The 14,672-nt window shown below is 45.3% G+C and overlaps 1 protein-coding gene across 1 annotated transcript in view; it reads right to left on the reverse strand.

Moving 5' to 3' along the window:
* The window catches only part of ST13 (ST13 Hsp70 interacting protein), a 245,178-nt gene that overhangs the window by 124,726 nt on the left and 105,780 nt on the right, over positions 1–14,672 (reverse strand). The window contains exons 6-8 of the mRNA XM_069737082.1: positions 13,231–13,315; positions 12,477–12,587; positions 2,529–2,631 (exon numbers count right to left, since the gene is read on the reverse strand). Of these exons, the coding sequence (XP_069593183.1) occupies positions 2,529–2,631; positions 12,477–12,587; positions 13,231–13,315 (299 nt within the window). The remainder of the gene's footprint in view (positions 1–2,528; positions 2,632–12,476; positions 12,588–13,230; positions 13,316–14,672) is intronic.

Here is a 14,672-nt window from a genome sequence, read left to right on the forward strand (position 1 = left end):
GACAGTTTGCACAGCACTCTGTCAGATCACTGATCTGACATGCAGCGCTGCAGCCTTCACAGTGCCTGCTCTAAGCAGGCGCTGTGAAGCCACCTCCCTCCCTGCAGGACCCGGATCCGCGGCCATCTTGGATCCGGGGCTCGAGCAGGGAGGGAGGTGAGGAGACCCTCGCAGCAACGCGATCACATCGCGTTGCTGCGGGGGGCTCAGGGAAGCCCGCAGGGAGCCCCCTCCCTGCGCGGTGCTTCCCTGCACCGCCGGCACATCGCGATCATCTTTGATCGCGGTGTGCCAGGGGTTAATGTGCCGGGGGCGGTCCGTGACCGCTCCTGGCACATAGTGCCGGATGTCAGCTGCGATAAGCAGCTGACACCCGGCCGCGATCGGCCGCGCTCCCCCCGTGAGCGTGGCCGATCGGCTATGACGTACTATCCCGTCCAGGGTCAGATAAGCCCAGGGCACCTCGACGGGATAGTACGTCTAAGGTCACAGAGGGGTTAAATATGGAGTCCTTCAAGGGAATTCTTTTTTACACTTCAATACATGCATTTTTGCACATTTCTATTTGATAGATTCTGTGTTGAACAGTTAAATGTTGTCTGCAGAATGAGTAACCTAAAAAATCCAATTTTTTTGTTTTTATTTACACTCAATTGTAAAAATGATTTTTGGCACTAAAATACATGCATTTAAAGGAAACCAGTCAGTAGATTCATGCTGTCTAAACCATGGGAAGCAACAATCAGAGCCTGGCTACAAGCTTGCAGCTAGAGCGTTCCACAGAAAATTTAGTTTGAAAATCTGGACGGCAACCAAGGGCAGATATTAACTTAATTTGATCACCGCAGTAAGTGATCGACAGGTCTCTACCTATGTGCAGGTGAGGGAAAGATCTGTTTATCACATGCAGCAGCATTAGTCCCTGACCAGATCTTCAAAGTATGTTCTTCTGAAACGCCAGAGCTTATCAGAGAAAAACCGTCTGATGGTGCCGGCAGGATTGGATTCATGCAGCCTGTGGTTTGGGCAGCATGAATCACATGATAGATTCCCTCTAAACTGCACAGTATTTGCAATAATATTAGCTGTATCACATGTGCCAGTGGATGCATCATTTATTACTCCACTAAGCTGCTCTGCTATTCAGTGACCACTGCAATGGTTGGTGTTACATACTCTAGCCTTTCAGCTAGGTTTTCAGAAGAGAACAAATATTTAGGGTATGTGCACACGTTCAGGATTTCTTGCAGAAATTTCCTGACAAAAGACGGACATTTCTGCCAGAAATCTGCATGCGCTTTTTTTGCGCGTTGTTTACGCGTTTTTTTCCGGAGCTTTCCCAATGCATTAAATAGCGGGAAAAAAGCTATGTGCACACGTTCAGGTTTTTTCGCTATAAAAACGTGATAAAAACGCATTAAAAAACGCATACATATGCATCCTATCATTTAGAATGCATTCTGCAATTATTGTGCACATGATGCGTTTTTTTTCTGCGAAAAAAAACGCATCGCGGTAAAAAAAAAAAAAAAAAAAAGCAGCATGTTAATGAATTTTGCGGATTTTTCGCTATTTAATGCATTGGGGGAAAACCCGCGAAAAAAACGCATAAAAAACGTGAAAAAAAAAAAACACGAAAAAAATGCATGCGGACTTCTGGCAGAAATGTCTGGTTTTTGTCAGGAAATTTCTGCAAGAAATTTCGCGAAAAATCTGCAAAATTAATGAACATAATGCGTTTTTTTCCCCGCGAAAAAAAAACGCATCGCGGAAAAAAAAAAGCAGCATGTGCACAAAAATTGCGGAATGCATTCTAAATGATAAAAACGCATACATATGCATCCTATCGTGAAAAAAAAACGCCAAAAATCCTGAATGTGTGCACATACCCTCAACCAGTTTTATCAATATGTTGCAAATTGTCTCTTCAGAGAGGAAGAGGACTAGAACTCTAGTGCCACCTGCTGGAAGTAGCAATCCTAACAGTCAATGTCGACCCTTTAACGAGCCTTGTCACATGACTTAGGATAAAAGCCAAACCAGAATCTCAATTTGCAGACACTGTGTTTCGGGTACTGCCCCTCGTCAGTGCAAAGTGGAGATCTGGTTTGGCTGATTGAGAGGCGTCTGACCGGGATCCAAGAAGTATCATTTCTCCTTGCGGAGACCTGCGGTTCCAGAGATATGGCCTTTTATTTAGTGCTAACTGCTACGCTCTTTACAAGAAGGGTGGCAATCACAGGATAATAACGCAGGGGAGGGACACACCTCAGAGGATCCTGTGAGCGCCTTCTTGGTAAACGCCATAAGAATCAGCACTAAAAAAAAAAAGGCCTACAAATTTATAATAATAAAAAAATACATAATTGCATTCTCAGGTGAGACTTTTTGACCTTGTAACAAGTCCACGTGTCAAAATTACACTATAATTATACATGCAAATAAAGTTTCAATAATGGACATGTGGCAGAATGGACTTATTATGGTTCAGGATTTTTAATACGATGTTCACAAAGCCTATTACTTACACGTGGTTGCACTTCTTTAAGCATTGTACTTGCGTCTTCATCGTAATCCAATTTGCAAGCCATCGCCAAATCTTGTGCAGCTTCTTCCCAGTGACCAAGAAGCCTACAGAATAGTTAAAAGAACAAAAGTTGTTTGTGTGGATCATTATGAAATTAAAGAGGCACTTTAAGAAAATTAGCAACACAATGACGTCCTAGGTTTACATTATGAAACTTAAGCATTTTCGTCTGTAGGCAGTCACCAAATTCCTGTGCTATGAGCTACTTTCTGGTGCCTCTGTGTGGACCAGCAGGGCTGTGGAGTCGGAGTCATGGAAATTGAGGAGTCGGAGGTTTGACTTACCGACTCCACAGACATGTGGACCAGAAGTCACTTTCTCTATAGATTCCTATGAGCGCCATAATTTGAGGTTGACAAGAAGGAGAAAGAAACTTTTGTTCTACAGTAAAGAAGTAGCTGCATTCAGAATGCAGGCTATGGAGTCCAAATGAAGGACCAGAGCAAAAAATGCAGTAATTCAGCAACTGACACATTGAAGGGAACCTACAAATCAGAAACTGTCTACTGTTTAACCCTTTAGTAACCATGTCCAATTTTTTTATAGCTTACATACAGTATATCACTTTAGGTCAGGGGTGTAGAACTCATACACAGAGAATCTAAATTAAAGACTTGGACAAAGTTGCGAGCCAATCTTGATATCAATTAAAAACATGTCTACAATTGAGGATTTTTTTCCTCATTGTTCCTTACAGAATTATGACCCCCCCCCCCCCCCACAGAGTCCTCCATACAGAATAATGGGCCCCAGCAGACTCCTCGATACAGAATAATGGGCCCCGCAGAGTCCACCATGCAGAATGGGCCTTACATAGTCCTCCATGCAGGATATCGGACCCCACATAGTGCTCCATGCATATTAACCCCTTCACCCCCGGAGCGTTTTCCGCTTTTTCATTTTCGTTTTTTGCTCCCCTCCTTCCCAGAGCCATAACTTTTTTGTTTTTCCGTCAATATGGCCATGTGAGGGCTTATTTTTTGCGGGACGAGATGTACTTTTGAAAGATACCATTGATTTTACCATGCCATGTAACAGAAAACGGGAAAAAAATTCCAAGTGTGATGAAATTGCAAAAAAAGTGCAATCTCACACTTGTTTTTTGTTTGGCTTTTTTGCTAGGTTCACTAAATGCTAAAACTAACCTGCCACTATGATTCTCCAGGTCATTACGAGTTCATAGACACCAAACATGTCTAGGTTATTTTTTATCTAAGTGGTGAAAAAAAATTCCAAATTTTGCTAAAAAAAAAAAAAGCGCGATTTTCCGATACCCGTCTCCAATTTTCGTGATCTGGGGTCAGGTGAGGGCTTATTTTTTGCGTGCCGAGCTGGCGTTTTTAATGATACCATTTTGGTGTAGATACGTTCTTTTGATCGCCCGTTATTGCATTTTAATGCAATGTCGCGGCGACCAAAAAGCATTAAGCTACTTACTGGTAGCGGCATTTCTCGGAGGCCCATGACAGCACGACGAGAGAGGGGATCCGCCCATTAGGAACAGGAAACCTACAGATACAAAAGGGCGGTACCTCTCCCTTGCCTCAGTTGTCTTTCAGAGTCTTGAGAGGACTACCGCGGTTAGTGGTACACAAAAATATACACTATATACAGATTATATACAAAATATCAGACATCTATTGGGACTGGTATCGTATTGTGAAATATATACATTTATAGGAAGTGCAACCCCCAGTGAATAGGGAGGGAACTAAGGGTGCTGTCATGGGCCTCCGAGAAATGCCGCTACCAGTAAGTAGCTTAATGCTTTACTCGGACTCCCATGACAGCACGACGAGAGAATTACAGAGATGTAAGCTTCCTTAGGGAGGGACTATGGCCTGTAGCACCCTTAACCCGAATGTGAGATCAGAGGAAGCCCCCAAATCCAACCTATAGTGCTTAAAGAAGGTGGACGGGGATGACCATGTGGCCGCCTTACATATCTGGTCGATTGATACTCCAGACTTTTCCGCCCAGGATGTAGCCATGGCCCTGGTGGAATGCGCCCTCAGATTCTGCGGAGCCGGACCTCCACCTGCAGTGTAAGCCAAAGAGATAGCCTCCCTAATCCACTTTGCTAGAGTGTATTTTGATACCCCAAGTCCCTTTCTAGGGTTTTGGAAGGATAGAAACAACGCATTATCCTTATTCCATGTGTCAGTAATAGAGATGTATTCTAGCAGGCATCTCCTAACGTCTAATGTATGAAGAAGTTCTTCTTTAGGGTTGGAAGGATTGGGAAGGAAGGATGGTAAAACTATCTCTTGTGTCCTGTGGAACTGTGATGACACTTTTGGTAAATAGGCTGGGTCCGGTCTGAGGATTACTCTGTCTGGTAGAAACTCCGTATAAGGGGCTACCCTGGAGAGCGCTTGTATGTCTCCAACTCTGCGAGCAGATGTAATTGCCACCAGAAAGGCTGTTTTAAGAGATAGGGCCTTAATTGAAGTTGTTTGTAATGGTTCAAATGGCTCTCTAGTCAATGCTGACAGGACTAGGTTGAGATCCCAAGGCATAGATCTATCCTTATGTATGGGTCTAGCTCTAATAGAAGCTTTAATGAACCTTGAGATCCAATAATTATTGGCGATGTTACATGAAAATAGAGCCCCTAGGGCCGAGACCTGTACTCTTAGGGTACTAGTGGATAGATTTAATTCTAGGCCCTTCTGCAGAAACTCTAAGATTTGTTTTATAGGTATTCCCTCTTCTAAATTAAAATCAGAAGAGGCCAGAAATTTCCGCCAGGTCCTAGCGTAGATTGTTGTAGTTATCTGTTTTCTACTTTTCATAAGGGTCTCAATTAGACTCGAGGAGAACCCTTTGCTTTTTAGTAACGCCCTTTCAAAATCCATGCCGTTAAATGGAGACTCTTTACTTGAGGATGGCTGATCGGCCCCTGGTAGAGCAGATCTGGAATGTCCGGAAGTACCCAGGGGTCCTCCACAGACATGGTCCTGAGCCAAGTGAACCAGGCCCTTCTGGGCCAAAATGGGGCAATCAATATAACTCTGGCTCGATCTTCCCTTATCTTCCTGACTACTAAGGGGATCAGGCCCAGTGGAGGAAATGCATATGCCAGTCGAAAATCCCAACTGATCAGAAAAGCGTCTACCGACAGAGGATTTTCTCTGGGATTTAGGGAACAAAATTTTGTTGTCTTCCGGTTGTCCCTGGTAGCAAATAAGTCTACTTCTGGATGACCCCATTTGTGGACGATCTGATCGAACACGCCATTGTTTAGGGACCACTCCCCTTGTCTCAGGGTGTTGCGGCTTAGAAAGTCCGCTTTGATGTTTTCTTTTCCTCTTATGTGCAAAGCAGTTAGAGATAAGAAGTAACTTTCTGCTGTCTGGAACAGACGATCCGCCACTTTCATCAGTGACTCGGAATGAGTTCCACCCTGATGATTTATGTATGCGACCGCCACCTGGTTGTCCGATAGGATCTTGACATGATGACCCTGCAGATATGAGAGGAATTTTTTCACTGATAGCTCTACTGCCATTAACTCTTTCTGGTTGGAAGAGGCTGATGTCAGGGGAGGGAACCATAGGCCCTGAACTGTCATGTCATCTATGTGTGCTCCCCAACCCGTAGGGCTAGCGTCTGTAGTTACAACACGCGTAGCCTGAGACACCCAGGGAACTCCCGCCGATAAGTTCTTACTATCCAGCCACCACCTAAGAGATGTGAGAGCTTTTGGACCTAAGGTAATCTGATTCTGCAGGGACCCCTGTAAGATTCTATCATTAACCAGCACCTCGGATTGTAAAGGTCTGGTGTGGAACTGGGCCCAACGGACGGCAGGAATGCAAGAGGTTAAAGAACCCAGTAGAGACATAGCCTGTCTAAGGGTCATGGATGGTTTGTCAATTGCCCTAGACACCTGCTGTTGGATATGTAACAACTTGTCGGGTGGAAGACAACACTGTTGGGATTCTGAGTTTAATAATAATCCCAAAAATCTTTGTATTTTCTGGGGCTGTAAACGAGATTTTTCGTAATTTATGATCCACCCCAGATGCTCGAGTTTGGCTGTGGCTGACTCTAGCTGAGAACGGCAATGGTCTGCAGAGCTCCCTATTATAAGAAAGTCATCCAAGTAGGGAATAATTAGGATGTCAGACTCTCGTAAGTGTGCCATGACTTCGGCCACTAGCTTTGTAAACACTCTAGGAGCTGATGATAAGCCAAAGGGAAGAGCTCTGAACTGGAAATGGCGAACCTGGCCCCCCATTGACACAGCTACTCTCAGGAATTTCTGGAAGTGTTCATGTATTGGAACATGATAGTATGCATCTTTTAGATCTACCACTACCATGAAACAGTGATTAAACAACATCTTTATTGCTGAGTTGATTGTTTCCATCTTAAATGACTCATTGACCAGAAACTCATTAAGACATCTGAGATTAATGATCGTTCTAAACGAATCGTCTGGTTTCTTAATCAGAAAAAGAGGAGAGTAAAACCCCCTCCCTCTTTCTGATTCCGGAATTTCAATCAACACTCTTTTGGAACATAAGTTGATAACCTCGGCTTCCAGGGCTGCTTGCTCAACCCCCTTGAGCAAGCAGCCCTGGAAGCCGAGGTTATCAACTTATGTTCCAAAAGAGAGGAACGTAATGGGGTCAATTTAAATCTGTCACGAGGCCAGAGATTGAAGTCCAGTTTTAGACCTTCAGTAATGATGCCTCTGACCCATTTACTGTTGGTAATGTTAAGCCAAGCTGGAGAAAATGCTGACAGCCTGCCCCCCACCGGAACCGCTAGTCATTGGTCCGGTTTTTTCTGCTCCTTTGAGGAACGGCGAAACATATAGCCCGTACCTCTACCGCGTCTGTCCTCCCATCTAAAACTTTCTCTAGTGGGAGAGGACCCGCGTTTCTTCCCGCGACCAAATCTCCTTCGACTGAACGGCCGGCGGTAAGATGGATATAGATTGGGAAATTTCTTTTTATCATCCCCTGCTTTTTCCAACAACTCGTCCAGTGTTGGACCGAAGAGATATTGACCTTCGCACGGGATGGCGCAGAGCTTGGTTCTAGACTGAATGTCCCCTGACCAGCATTTCAGCCACAAGGCCCTGCGAGCAGCGTTGGATAGTCCTGCCGCTCTGGCCGCCATTCTGACAGAGTCCACCGATGCGTCCGATAGGAAGGCTGCAGCATTCTGAATAGTTGGTAGGGTCTTCAGAATAGTGTCTCTGGATGCACCGTCCTTAAGTTGAGACTCTAACTGATCTAGCCAGACCATTAAAGATCTGGCCGTACATGTTGCCGCCACGGCTGGTCTGAGAGACCCAGCCGCCATCTCCCAGGTACCCTTAAGGAATATGTCTGCCTTCCTGTCCAGAGGATCCTTGAGGGTCCCCATATCCTCAAAGGGTAAAGAGGCCTTCTTTGACGCCTTCGCCACAGCCGCGTCTAATTTAGGAGCTTTATCCCATGTCTCTACAACCGGATCGTCAAAGGGATACCTGCGTTTTAACGCTGGTGGAAAGGCTCCCTTTTTTTCAGGTTTCTTCCATTCTCTAAGAATCAAGTCCTGAATTTTTTCGTTTACCGGAAAGGATCTATGTTTCCTACGATCAAGCCCGCTAAACATCATCTCCTGTCTCGAGGGTTGTGGTTTAGGTTCCTCTATACCCATGGTGCCTCTGACTGATTTGACAACTTTGTCGATTCTATCCAAGGGTAGACAGAATCGTCCTGACTCCTCATCAGATGAAGAGGAGAGAGTACTTGAGAGAGAGGAATTCTCCTCTCCTTCTTCTCCTGAAGAATTAGAGTCCAAGGGAGTCCTATGTTTTGAGCCTTCTGCTTGGGATAGGGACCGTAGTGATTCCCTTACTTCCAGCCGGATCATTTCCCTCAGACTTGCCGGAGTTACGGACTCTTCTGCTACCTAGGGGAGGACAATATAGGAGATAACTAATATCTGACCTAATGTCACTACCACCAACCCTCTCCTGTAGACCTCACCGTCTGCTGTATACAGGGGGCACATAACTTTTTTGCACAAGAGTCAGGTAGAGGGACTCCACAGAGGGCACATTCCTTATGCTTAGACTTCCCCGTACTCTTCTTCCCCTAGAAGATAAAGTATAAAGGGGCCTGTGTCACCGAGTGAACTTTCACGTAGCTCACTTACCCGTGCGCCAAAGTATAGTACCGGAATCCGAGGGGTCTCTTTAGCCGAAGCTCTGGATCCTTGTTCGGAAGAGCTCTTACGACTAGGTTGGTCGCCTCTCTCCTTCTGTTTGGGCTTCTGACGTACCTCGTCTGGCAGCTGCTGCTGCTCACCACCACTCTCCATGATGAAATGCGACCAAAAGCAGGGATTGTTATCTCCACCTGCATAAGTACCCCTTGGATCCGGTCAGCAGATGGGTCAGCGCTGTCCCTATTGGTCAAGGATACAGCAGAGGGCAGGAGGACTTGCGGCAGAAGACCGGCATACAGACGTGATGGGCGCCGCCATTTTGGAACGACTGCGCATGCGCAGACGTCCGGCGACCCGGAAGCGGCCGCTAACCCCGCCCCCCCCACGTCACTGCACCGGAAATGCTCCAGCACACGCTGAGAGCTGTGCAGGACGCCGGGGATGGAGTGCGGCGCTCTGGGAGCTCACCCACACGCCTGAACCCGGCATCCGCAGCCCCACCATACCGCTGCACCACCAATGGGAATACTTACCTGCGCTGACATGATGGAGGCAGGAAATCCTCCGGACTCCTCTCCCTGCTGTGAACGCCACTGCCGTGAAGTCCAGCAAGGACCACCGTGGCGTCTCCAGGGATCTCCGCACTGGCCGAGGTAGGAGACCCCCCCCCGCTACCGTAATCGGCCGGCCGGCCTGGGCCTTCTGTCTGTAGGCACCCGTCCCATCAGGAACAGGAAACCAACTGAGGCAAGGGAGAGGTACCGCCCTTTTGTATCTGTAGGTTTCCTGTTCCTAATGGGCGGATCCCCTCTCTCGTCGTGCTGTCATGGGAGTCCGAGTAAAAACGTTATTTTGGCGTTTTGATTTTTTTTTTCTCGCTACGTCATTTAGCGGTCAGGTTAATCCTTTGTTTTTATTGATAGATCAGGCGATTCTGAACGCGGCGATACCAAATATGTGTATGTTTGATTTTTTTTTTAATTGTTTTATTTTGATTGGGGCGAAAGGGGAGTGATTTGAACTTTTATATATTTTTTATTTTTTTTATATTTTTAATCACTTTTTTTTTTTTAATTTTGGCATACTTCAATAGCCTCCACAGGAGGCTAGAAGCATGCATAACTCGATCGGCTCTGCTACATAGAGGTGAAGTACAGATCACCTCTATGTAGCAGAAATGCAGGGTTGCTTTGAACGCCGACCACAGGGTGGCGCTCAAAGCAATCGGCCATCAACAACCATAGAGGTCTCAAGGAGACCTCTGGTTGTTATGGCGATGCACTGCTGACCCCCGATCATGTGACGGGGGTCCGCAGTGCGAGCACTTCCGGCCGCGCGGCCGGGAGCGCTAGTTAAATGCCGCTGTCAGCGCTTGACGGCGGCATTTAACTAGTTAATGGGCGCGGGCGGATCGCGATTCCGCTCGCGCTCATTGCGCGCACATGTCAGCTGTACAAAACAGCTGACATGTCGCGGCTTTGAGGTGGGCTCACCGCCGGAGCCCACCTCAAAGCAGGGGATCTGCCAGCTGACGTACTATTCCGTCAGCTGGCAGAAAGGGGTTAATGAGCCCCACATAGTGCTCCATGCAGACTAATGAGCCCTACATAGTGCTCCATGCAGACTAATGAGCCCAACATAGTGCCCCATGCAGACTAATGGGCCCTACATAGTGCTCCATGCAGACTAATGGGCCCCACATTAAAAAAAATAAAATACCTCTACCCTGGTCCCCCCTACTCCAGTCTCGCAGTGTCTTCTGCAGCGCTTCACTGCTCAACACAGTCGGTGTGAAATATAGGTATCATCGTGCCCGCTATGCTTAGACACATGTCTATGTGTTTTAAGTCATATGAAACTTGAAATGCTTTTACGTATCCCAATGATTGAAACCTTTTTCTTCTTATCGCATAGTACTTTATGTTATAAACAACGGTTGATATGTTGTGTTTATTGATGAAAATATTGGACATTTGACAAATATAAAAAACATTAGCAATTTTTTTAAACTGAATGCTCCTAGCTTTATTTAAAATCAGACCGACATGCCACACAAAAAACAATACCATATGTCTACTTCACACATTTTCAAACATCTTTTTATTTTGTTAGGATGATAAAAGGGTTAAAAGATTAGCAGCAATATTTTGCCCAAGGAAATTTACACAAAACTTTTTTGTCCAATGAAATTTACACAAAACTTTTTTTAGGGACCTATTAAGTTTTAATATAATTTTGGGACTATATATTAATAAAATAATTGAAACATGCTGTCAGGAACTTTGTTAAAGCATTGGTCCAAAATGCAAGTTAATTATCCTAAACTAGATGGCAGCCCGATTCTAAAGAATCGGGAGTCTAGAATCCATATATACTTTATTTATTCAAATGTAAGAATAATACAATTAATAAATAATAGTAAGAAAGAACAAAAATAATAGGCAGTATATGGAGAAAACACCAAACAAAAGTTCAAAATTGGTGTGAAAATGTCACTGAACCACTTCACAACTAAATATATATAGTTTTGGTAAATGATATTATCATTTTTTTGACGAAATTCGGCAGGAGCTTGAAGAGCAACGTCACTGGGCCCGCCTCCACGCAGTAGAAACTTGCTGTGAGGTAAAAATTCAAAAATCACACCAAAATGGCGGGCGGAGTGTGTCACAGTACGGCACGTTTCTGATTGGTCACTCGCAGCAGGCGGCAACCAATCAGACACTGGACACTGTTGACGTCACTTATCTCCGGACATTAGCTCCGGACATAGCCACGGAAGTTGGCACAAATTGCAGGAAGTAGTATTCTAGGCAATTAATCTCCGGACATTAGCTCCGGACAAAGCCACGGACAAAGCCACGGAAGTTGGCACAAATTGCAGGAAGTAGTATTCTAGGCAATTATATATTAGATAAAGTATATTTGAAAAGTGATAGATAATTAAAAAGCCCCTTCCGTTCCTGCTCTACTTGCTTTCTTCATTTCCATTAGGTTTAATTTGAGAACCGCCACTGCATTCTGGAATACTCAGACAGGATGTCATCAGGGGCCGACCCTGAAATGAAGCATCAGTGACGTCCACGAGCTGAGCTAGACCCTGCTCTGCTGAGCATACGTCGGCTGCCCATTGCTGAGCATACGTCGGCTGCCCATTGCTGAGCATACGTCGGCTGCCCATTGCTGAGCATACGTCGGCTGCCCATTGCTGAGCATACGTCGGCTGCCCATTGCTGAGCATACGTCTGCTGCCCATTGCTGAGCATACGTCAGCTGCCCATTGCTGAGCATACGTCAGCTGCCCATTGCTGAGCATACGTCAGCTGCCCATGGCTGAGCATACGTCGGCTGCCCATGGCTGAGCATACGTCGGCTGCCCATTGCTGGACGGGAGGCCTGCTGATCACCATAACTTTCCAGCACTCCGGCTCTTCTTTTGATCAGCCAGGCTGGAGTAACATTATTGTGGAGTGACGTGCAGGGTATCAAGTCATCGCGTTCAGTGGTCATGGATTACAGCCCTGGCTGATGGCCCAGAGTCCAGCTAATAGATTCTCCTATTTATTGCACGATGTAAAATACTTTCAGACTTTCCCCATTTGCACATGGAATTGCCATTATAAGATACAGTAATGTTTCCATGCGTAAAGAACGTCTCTGAACATTACATATTCCTTATTCACTCACATGCCATCTACTAAAGGCACCAAATCCTTACCGATGTGCTTTTCCTCTCCATTTATATGGCTGAGCAGAGTCAGGATTGATGGCTATAGCTTTATCACAGTCACGGATTGCGGCATTTGGTTTTTGTAGCTTCACATAAACACTACAGGAAAAGAAAACATAAGACATTTTTGTGTATACATCTATTTAGTGTGCAATGTAGCAAAAGGTATTTTCTATTAAACTATCTACATAATCCCAGCCAAATGTGGTCAGGAGAGCGGAAAATGCCAAGCCAGCTGTGGTGCAATTGCCCCAATTCCCATAGAGGTGTATGGGCATCAACCAAGCAAACTACAATGTTTCTCTAAATCAATAATGGCAATTTGCAAAAGGTAAATACCAGAACGGTAAATCAAGAAGGCCCAACAACAAAAGGAAGAAAACTCGTGTGCATAAGCACACCAACTAACATAGCACAGTGTGTTTCTAAATCTTTTCATCTAATAAATTATGACTTTTTAACCTCTTAGTGACAGAGCCAATTTGGTGGAAGAGCGACATTACTGCAACGACCAGGACTCTGGGGCACTGCACTATGGCAAAAAGAAGGACAAGATGGCGGGCAGCAAGCAGCAGGGAATAGTTGGCGATGAAGCGAGTATTCGTTATTAGGGGGGGTTGCCAGCCCCCTTTCCAATTATATACAAACCTATGGAAGCCATCTTGACTGTAACCCGGGGACTGCCTGTATACATAGCTAGTACTGGAATCATTTTGAAATATAAATTTATTTTTTTTCTCACCTTGCACGTTTTGCATACAAAATAGCAATCCGTGGGTTCAGTTTAATGGCTTCTGTAAATAAGTCAACAGCATTCTGCAGTTCACCTGGGGACAAAAAGAAATACGGTAGATTAACTAGCACAAGGAAACCTATAACATATAACAAGTATATGGCACCTACAATTTACACAAGAAAACAATTAAAAACAATTATAGGGCAAGAATCAGTAGTATAATAACACAGTTAGCGATTGTTACTGATAACTGGCAGAACGGACCGCCCGAAGAGAAAGCTGTGGGATACAGTAAACTGCTGCAAGCAGGGCTGTGGAGTCGGAGTTAGTTTTGGTTGGAGTCGGAGTCGGTAGAAATGTACCGACTCAAACTCCAGCTTTAAAAAGAAAAAATGTATTAATATTTCATAATTGAACTTTCATATGAATTTTATAAATGTTACTCAAATATACAGTATATGTTCTATCAAACTATGAACAACAGTGATAAGCAGTTCTGCCAGAGATAGAGACATTTCTAAAGGTACCTTCACACATAACGATATTGTTAACGATATCGTTGCTATTTGTGACGTAGCAACGATATCGTTAATTAAATTGTTATGTGTGACAGCGACCAACGATCAGGCCCCTGCTGGGAGATCGTTGGTCGTTGAATAAAGTCCAGAACTTTATTTCGTCGCTGGACTCCTGCTGACATCGCTGGATCGGCGTGTGTGACACCGATCCAGCGATGTCTTCACTGGTAACCAGGGTAAACATCGGGTAACTAAGCGCAGGGCCGCGCTTAGTAACCCGATGTTTACCCTGGTTACCATGCTAAAAGTAAAAAAAAAAACCCACTAGATACTTACCTACAGCAGTCTGTCCTCCAGCGCTGTGCTCTGCACTCCTCCTGTACTGGCTGTGAGCCGGAAAGCAAAGCGGTGACGTCACCGCTCTGCTTTCCGGCTCACAGCCAGTACAGGAGGAGTGCAGAGAAGCAGAGCACAGCGCTGGAGGACAGACAGCGGTAGGTAAGTATCTAGTGTTTTTTTTTTTTTACTTTTAGCATGGTAACCAGGGTAAACATCGGGTTACTAAGCGCGGCCCTGCGCTTAGTTACCCGATGTTTACCCTGGTTACCGGCATCGTTGGTCGCTGGAGAGCGGTCTGTGTGACAGCTCTCCAGCGACCAAACAGCGACGCTGCAGCGATCCGGATCGTTGTCGGTATCGCTGCAGCGTCGCTTAATGTGAAGGGGCCTTAACTTACCGTACTTCTTGTGTGTGTCACTGTTCTCCACTGCCCTTATCTAATCTTATACTTGGTTAATGTCATGCTGCCCCAACCCCCCTACTTACAATGTATGAAACTGAAAGTGAAAATGTGTTGCAAATTCTTAGTAGTAAAGCTCCTCCTCTAGGCTAGATGCTTGGTGTGCGTCTTCCAAGCATCTCACAGTTGCT

This window comes from Ranitomeya imitator, chromosome 8 (genome assembly GCF_032444005.1).
Source record: "Ranitomeya imitator isolate aRanImi1 chromosome 8, aRanImi1.pri, whole genome shotgun sequence".
Classification (NCBI taxonomy): domain Eukaryota; kingdom Metazoa; phylum Chordata; class Amphibia; order Anura; family Dendrobatidae; genus Ranitomeya; species Ranitomeya imitator.